Raw genomic sequence first — 8,542 nt, 5'->3', positions numbered from 1 at the left:
TCCCGAACGATGTCAACAAGTCGGGCGTTTGGACCGCGAATTTCAAAGCAGGAGCATATTCACACGGACGGATCATTAGGACGGGGCGGGGGAAGATGCTCCTGAAAATACCTACGTGCCGGGACCAAGGTCATTGTCGGGGCAAAGGTGTCTGTCCATAGCAAGCGATGTCCTTGATAAAAATAGGGATAAATAGTTTCAAATTTCGTACAAATTCCACTTGAATAATGAAATTTACTCATTGGAATAGATTCTTATTTTCTGGAATTAAAATACCTACTTGGGGGCTTAGGACATTGGGGGGGGCAAAGGTGTCTTTCCATGGCAGGCGACGTCCCTGTTGACAAAGGGAAGAGAGTCAGCAGATACTGAACTACCCATTTGTATTTTACAACTCCCCAAGATCTCATCGTTGCGTCTAAGATTTTATAAATTACGGACGGGGGGTCAAAAAGCATAGGCTCTCTCTCCATTCCGGAGTCCATTCTCGTTCTTCTACCGTTCTTCACACATCTTCCATGTCCAAAACATCGTATCTCCTCGATGTTTAGGCGCACGTAGGCATCGTCATTCGTTAGCTCTTGTCTGCTCCGACAAGTCAGCAGCGGAACACCAAACAGGAACATAGAGAGAGAGAGAGAGAGATGGAGCTTGCGTTCTGAGTTCCCCCCACGTTGCGCGGATTGCCCAAGAACTTGGGCTGTCGAGGCGTTTCGCAGGTACAACCGCAAGCGAAGTTAAGACGACACACTGCGAGTGAGGTCAGCATCCTAATGCTGCCTCCTTCCTCTCTCTCATGAGTTCGTGTCCTTCACTTTGAGCCTTGTGCATCGCGTTCTCTGCCCCCAGCATCGAAGACTCCGCCCTTTCTGTTTTTTTTTATTCCTTTTCCAATCACCCTTTTCGTTGGAGAGGAAAAGATCGCTCCTTTTTGCGTTTTCTTCCCTTCCTCTTAAGCTCGTGATGGCGGCTTCAATGGCGGCCTCTCCGCTCTGCACATGGCTGGTGGCGGCTTGCACGTCGGTCTCCTGGGAGAACGAGCTCAAAGCGAACCCGTTTCAGGGCTCCAGGAGACTTTCAAAGAGGCTGAAAAGGAAGGTCCTTTCGAAATGTTGTAGCGATACGAGCAATGGCCAGTCAACCATTTCTCCCGTTTCTGGATTGATATCGTCTTTCTGTGGGTCGAGCATTCAAGGTCTCATGAGTTCGTGTTTGGCTTTTGAGCCTTGTAGTGATCACTACAGATGTAATGGGCTCTCGTCTCTGTTCGGATCGAGAAATGTTGGCATAAATCGGAGGCAGAAGCGCACAAATCGAGCTCGCTACCCTGGTAAAGTTCTCTTTTTGATGTTAAAAATACGTTCTTTAATGATTATCGTGTTATTAGCTAATGTATCATTTGTCCCTGCTTTGGTCTTCATAGTGTATGGGCATCTGGGTTGGGTTTGTTTTCGGTGTTTGGTGCGTTTTCATTTGATTTTAAATTTTATATTCATTTGTGAGTTGTTATGGGTTAGTCTTGTAAGCACCCATTTGGCTTATTCAAGCTGTCTTTCATTCGAAAGTGGACGCTTGATCGGATGTCGATGTAGCTTCCTTTGTTCGTTTGCTCGGTGAGAATTTGATCTGCCTTATGATGAGGACATAATATGCGAATCTGATCTTAATTCTGCTTCATGATTAGGCTGTAGAGAGGGATAAAAAACTTGAGATGCGAATCTGGGTTTTTGTAATCTAGAAATACTCAGTGCGTATATCCGCTTTGCCAGACTATGCGGTTAATCTTGTTCTTATGCGGGTTAGCAGTATCTTAAACATTTGTCTGCTAGGATCCAGTCTTTTGTATCTAGTTCCGACTCTTGTGTGGAGAATTTAATTACAAAAATAGTCTGAAAAATTTAGGTTTTCTTATCAAAAGAAACCCGTCTAGTTGTTCATGCTTGCTCTGACTCTTTATCTACTGAAAATGAAGTTTTTAAGAAGTGGATGGGGGCGCATGGTACCAGTATCTACTTTGAGATGCTATAGAAGAAGATTAGTTATCCGGCATTGCTCTTAAACATAATCTTATCTAAGTACGATATTCCAATTTAATTTGGCGATTTGACTTGCCGTTCCAATTTAACCTTCTGATTTGAACTTTATACAGCAGCATTACCGGGTTAGAGCAATAATTGCAGAAAACCTAGTCACTTGACATTGTGCCAAAGTTCGTATTATTTTGTTTGCTACTCACTTGGCAGAGCAGACTTATGTCATTTGAGTCTGCCAATCTTCTCTCCATTGAAATAATCGTGATTTTGACCAGTGCTCTAATGTGAACATGCTCAGAAAGTGATTCCTATTTGGAACCACATCTCTTTGCTAGCGGGAAACATAATATGTAGACAACTTCAACAGACTTCCTGAAGAAAGAATGAGCAGTGATTTGCCGCATTTTGACTCGATGCACTTATTTTTATGTCCCTTAAAGAGATTTTTTGTAATTTAAGTTGCTTTCTGTAGCTTACATTTATGGATTTTATCTAGAGTCATTTCAGTATCTTTATGAGTAATGCTGAAAGATGCTAGTGCTGGCAATTGCATTACTACATTTGGGAGGTGCATTATTCATGACAAGTTGGTCATAAATATAGGAGAAACCATGGCAGTGGCCCTGCAACCTGTTCAAGAAGTTTCAACGATGAAGAAACCTGTTACGAAGCAAAGGCGGGTAGTAGTGACTGGGATGGGTGTGGTAACTCCCCTAGGCCATGATCCAAACATCTTCTACAATAATTTGCTGGAGGGTGTCAGTGGTATAAGTGAGATAGAGACATTTGACTGTGCTCAATTTCCAACGGTTGGTCTTGCCTTCCCCTTCTACTTTTCTTGTGTCTAGTTTTCACCTGATGATATCCATGTATGTTTACCAGAGAATTGCTGGGGAGATCAAGTCTTTCTCAACTGATGGATGGATTGCTCCAAAACTCTCTAAGAGGATGGACAAATTCATGCTTTACATGCTCACTGCTGGCAAGAGAGCCTTAGACGATGGTGGAATGACTGATGATGCTATGAAAAATCTGGACAAAGCTAAATGTGGGGTTCTCATTGGCTCTGCAATGGGTGGGATGAAGGTAACTTGATGCTTTTAGTCAACCTTTATGAAGTTATTGCCTAACTGTGTCTGAAACCATGAATGGCATTTCAAAGATGCATTAATTAAAATGGAAAGGATATTTTTCCAGATGCAGCAGTTCACATTCTTATCGAGAGCTTTATTGAGAGCCCAATCAGACTATAGCTGGCCATGTGACTCTATCTGATTCATATGTTTGGTACCTTTTGAATGCACAGGTTTTCAATGATGCTATTGAAGCTTTAAGGATATCATACAGGAAAATGAATCCCTTTTGTATACCTTTTGCAACAACTAACATGGGTTCAGCCATGCTTGCAATGGATCTGGTTAGCCTAATCTCCAATTTATTGAAATGCATTTTGTTCTGGCTGATTTTTCTGATTATATTTAATTTATTAAACTGAAGGGATGGATGGGCCCTAATTACTCAATATCAACTGCTTGTGCTACAAGCAACTTTTGTATCCTGAATGCTGCAAACCACATAATCAGAGGAGAAGCTGTAAGTTTTTTAAATCAAAAGTCGCTTTGTGATGAATCTGCTTTATTTGTGTTTGCTTACACTTGTTAACATTAAAATAAGTATAGCTATCCTGGCAATTCAAGCTGCATAACTTTCTGAGAATTGTGGGATCTTGCAGGATGTGATGCTTTGCGGTGGCTCAGATGCAGCAGTTATTCCTATTGGTAGAATTTGCCTCCTCATCTTTGTTGCGTGCCTCCCTGTGTCCATCAAAAGCTGCAGTGAGAGAACTTCTTACATTGTCATTGTTGCCGCAGGTCTAGGGGGTTTTGTGGCATGCCGAGCGCTTTCCCAAAGAAATAGCCATCCTGCCAAAGCTTCAAGACCATGGGACATTGTATTAGCATCTCACAACTTGCTTTGTTTCCTCTGCATCTTTTTTCATTCAAAGGATTTAGAAACATTCACAAAGATCTTTCTAAACTTTTTCAAAGAATCAATAAAGTAATGTTTTTTGGAGGCTGGAAGAAACTCAAGTATTGAATGCTAAATTCTTCACTCGATGACAAGTTTTTTTAGTCTGAAAATAACCTAACCTATTTGAGGAAACATAAAAATTGAATACCCATTTCTGAAATTTAGTTGATGATATGGCTTATGGTGGAGACTAGTGGAGAGGGAAACACTCTATTATGAGTCTTGTGACTGTAATTTAATAATTTGTGAATATGAACTGGAGGCAGATGTATCATCCGATTAACGTGTGAGCATGGCTTTACAGAATCGTGATGGATTTGTCATGGGAGAAGGAGCTGGAGTTCTGCTCTTGGAGGAATTAGATCATGCCAAGGTACCTACACATTTGGTTTCTCTCATCTATACTTATGGTCTTGGGGGTTGCTGCTCAGTGCATCTGGTGCTGCACCTGGTCAACGTCCAATCTGTGGCTAGGCCCATGTGAATACCACTGGATCAGGCAGTCACTAGGTGCATGGTGCACTGGTTGTGGGTTCACGCCATGCTTGAGCATGGTCATGGTTGGTTGGTGATTCAAGATGACATATTCGTATTTCCTTGCAGAGAAGAGGTGCAAACATTTATGCGGAGTTTCTTGGTGGAAGCTTCACGTCTGATGCTTATCACATGACTGAACCTCACCCTGATGGTAATTTTTCTTTTTGTATTCTCACTGTCTAGGTAGTGATGTCTCGACAGTTGCTAAAACTTTTTTAGTTGGTTTTAGCTAGGGGTGTGTAAAAGAACCGGGACCCGCCCGGACCGCCCGGAACTAGTGGTTCTTAAGGAAACTAGTCCGATTCCTGGTTCCAATTTATGGGAACTAGTGGGTACCGGTCTGGTTCTTGGTTTCATGAGCGGATCCACCCACCTGCTCACCCCGCTCACCCGGATTGAACCAGTTATATTATAATAATATATTAATTTTTAATATTAAAAAAAAATCGAAATTACTCTAGATAGGGAAATTGTTAAATGGATCCATAGAACCGGAGTCCATCTGCACATACCAACATGTATCTAAGCACATGTGAGTACCTAAGGATAGCGAGGTAGATAAAGAGATAGCTGGAGGCTGGAGGACTGGCAATATGTGCACAAAGAAAAGAAATTCCAAGGCTGTCTTCATTACTCTCTGTACAACCATAACATACCGTGAACAAATCTTTAACTTTGATTATATAGCTGTTGAACAGATTGAAGAAACTTTTAGGCATTTCCATCTTCCAACGATTGAGCAAACATAACATGTCAATTTTAACGGTAAGACATAACCAACATTGCAAAAGCTTCCTACTGGGTGGAATCAGCCACTACACAATCCTCTCGTAGCATTCGGCTCTACATAACACCGCCCGACATGGTCCTTTCGGTCCTTTCCAGTAAAATGGTTTCGCAAGACTATTTAAGCAAGCAAAAGGCCCACGAACAATAAATTATAGTGCAATTTGACATGTATCCCTTTCAACTTATGCCATTTTTATTGCGAAGGTTGGACTGGTTCTATGGATCCACCCGGGAATTGGATCAGACTAGCGGTCCGGTTCCTGGGTGGATCCATGCAACTAGCGGGCGGTTCCCAGTTCCAATTTTATGGAACTAGTTCTTAGCGGGCGGTTCCCAATTCTAGGTCGGGAACCGCCCACCCGGACCATGCACACCCCTAGTTTTAGCTGTTTTCTTCATCCTCTGTCTTTGCCATACACATTCTTTTCCGTATTGTGGGACCTTATCCTTGTTAATCTGACCCGTTTTTTGGTGGGAGATAGGAAGTTTCGATACAAAAATTAAAAGGTAAGAAGGCCTTTCTATTTAATCATATTATCCCACCCTTTTTTTTATACAAGAGGGATTAAGAGACCACACTCCAAAAGAACCTTTGATGAGCTTCAGAAATTTTTGGTGTGATTTAGGTGTTTCTTTGGGTTTTTGGTCAAAGTTTTTTTTGCTATGGGGTCTACCCATTCAAGGGCTGTAGCCCTGTAGTGTCCTTCATGGTCATAGTTTTCGGTGTAAAATCATGAAGTACTTGTACTGATTTTTAGGTTCCATCTTTTATCTTCTTGACACTCACTGATCATAAACTTATACAACTTGCTCCAGTGCACATCTTATTCTTGTTACGGAATCAACTTGAACACACAATCTGTTCTCTAAGCAGGGGTGGGCGTGACTCTCTGTATTGAAAAGGCCTTAGCTCAGGCTGGAGTGTCTAGGGAAGATGTAAATTACATAAATGCCCATGCTACATCTACTCCAGCTGGAGACCTCAAAGAGTACAAAGCTCTTGCCCATTGTTTTCGCGAAAACAGTGAGGTAATGCAGATGTAAATTCTTTGCTAATTTATGTCAAGGTGTATCTTTACCAAATTTTGGTGCCTTTATGATTACCTCTTAATGCAGTTAAAAGTGAATTCCACTAAGTCCATGATTGGTCACCTACTTGGAGCAGCTGGTGCTGTGGAAGCTGTGGCGGTTGTACAGGTATTAGCCTTTTCACTTTAACTGAGCTATGCAAAATCCACAGGAGAATTGAGTGCCTCCTTGGAGCTGTCAGATCTGATTAAATGTCCTTGTTATGGTAGATTGAATGTGCATACAATCCCGCTATTTCTCCATGCTAAAGATGATACTTATTGGACAGACCAGAATTTCATTGGATATGCGTTTTCAATGCAGGCAATAAGAACCGGGTGGGTTCATCCAAATGTTAATTTGGAAAACCCAGATAAAGGAGTGGTATGCTTTCACATTTCCTATATTACGCTTTTCGTCTCCAATGTTAATATTTTGGATATTGAGCATCAACTGTGAAAATCAATTAGGATCCAAGCAAGCTGGTTGGCCCAAAGAAAGAGAGACTAGACATTAAGGTGGCTTTGTCTAACTCGTTCGGATTTGGTGGCCACAATTCATCAATACTATTTGCCCCGTACAAATGAATCGTCCTTGGCGGGCTTTACGACGCAATAATCAAGCCGAAGGTATGCTTCTTCGCGCTTCATGTTTGTCTCTTTGGCCCCTTGATAAGGGGTCCATATATCATGGGGAAACAAATTAAAACTGATACAGCAGGGATCCTACATTGGTCCAACTCTAATGTCTTCTTCCTTTTGTCGGTTGTTTTTCAGATGGATGTCGCCATTATCGAATGTGAAGATGTTAGTGTTCCCCTAGGATGCTGGATGCTCAGTCACAAGCAACCTCCTCGCACTCTATAGATAGCTGTCGTATACAAATGGAAATTTGTCGGACAGCACAGTGGAGAAGAATCCAAGGCCAAGACATGTTGCTAGTCATTTGCCAAAATTGTTATTGTGAATTATTGCTAATCATCTATAGCCACACTAGGCATGATGCAACCTGGTACACCATGCTAACTTCTTGTCTCTTTTTGTGTAAACATATATTGAAAGACTAGAATGTTATAGAGATCAAATTCTGCGAGTTAGGCCCTATTAGGTAATAAGTGTTTTTGTTCACAGAACAAAAGAATAACAGAAACGCGTTTGGTAAAAATTTTATTCCTGGGAATAAATTTGGAACAGAAACAAAAAGTAGAAAAAGTTACTTTTTGTTTCCGGAAATAATTTTGAAAAACAATTTTTCTCTCTTCTCTTTTCTTATATTTTCTTTTTCTTTTTCTTTTTTCTTTTGGCCGATCACCGGCCTTGGCCATGGCCGGCGTCGGCGACCGGCCAGATGAGGGCCCATGACCTTGAAGGGTCGCCGGCCCTTGGAGATGCCATGCCACGACGAGGCTCGGCCTCACTAGATTTGGGCGAGCTTGAGCTCACCCGACCCAACCTAGGCGAGGTCGGGCCTCGCCGGGCAAGCATGAGGTCGGCCTCGCGCTTGCCTAGCCTAAGTGAGGCTCACTTGGCCATGGAGGCCATCGGCGAGGCTGAGCCTCACGGTACTTGCTAGGCCACTAAGAGGCTTAGCCTCGAGCCTTGCCAGTGGTTAGGCGAGGCTCCGACGAGCTTGCCAAACCTTGCCCAGCCGATCGCCGACAACCGACCACTTGCGATCAGCCACAAAGAGGAAGGAGAGAAAAGAAAAAGGAAAATATAATAAAAATATTTAAAAACTAAAAAAAAAAAAATTATGCAATTTTATCAAATGCATTTCTTTCCCGTAAGTAGAAATTTTGTATAGTTATCAAACGCATTTTTATACTCAGAAATTATTTTCAGAAACAAAAAAAAACAAAAAAAAAACTATTTATGTTAAAAAATTATTCTCTGGAACAGAAACGTTACTAAACACGTCCTTATTCTCCGGCGATTCTCTTTTCTATTTTGTTCTTCTTTGGTTCCATGTGCTGTTCTATTTCTTCTTTTCCAAATTTTCTTGCCCCATTCTCTCAAAGCTTTTCTCGGTGGTTGATGGGATAACCCTTGGTGAGCAGGAAGGATGATGCCACGCTTGAGGATATG

At 41.9% G+C, this 8,542-nt stretch overlaps 1 protein-coding gene across 1 annotated transcript; it reads left to right on the top strand.

The window, feature by feature from the left end:
• The first annotated feature begins 427 nt into the window (after nt 1-427).
• On the top strand, nt 428-7,550 carry LOC104436391 (3-oxoacyl-[acyl-carrier-protein] synthase II, chloroplastic). The gene is made up of 14 exons (XM_010049151.3): nt 428-1,330; nt 2,637-2,842; nt 2,916-3,119; nt 3,340-3,450; nt 3,531-3,626; nt 3,766-3,811; nt 3,905-3,984; nt 4,369-4,437; nt 4,668-4,752; nt 6,265-6,419; nt 6,507-6,587; nt 6,783-6,842; nt 6,929-7,087; nt 7,235-7,550. The coding sequence occupies exons 1-13, from the start codon at nt 964-966 to the stop codon at nt 7,043-7,045; spliced, it is 1,677 nt and encodes a 558-aa protein (XP_010047453.2). The 5' UTR covers nt 428-963; the 3' UTR covers nt 7,046-7,087; nt 7,235-7,550.
• Nucleotides 7,551-8,542: the final 992 nt, after the last annotated feature.

The sequence above is a fragment of the Eucalyptus grandis genome, chromosome 3 (genome assembly GCF_016545825.1).
Source record: "Eucalyptus grandis isolate ANBG69807.140 chromosome 3, ASM1654582v1, whole genome shotgun sequence".
Lineage (NCBI taxonomy): Eukaryota > Viridiplantae > Streptophyta > Magnoliopsida > Myrtales > Myrtaceae > Eucalyptus > Eucalyptus grandis.
This window is presented reverse-complemented; position numbering and strand designations above follow the sequence as displayed.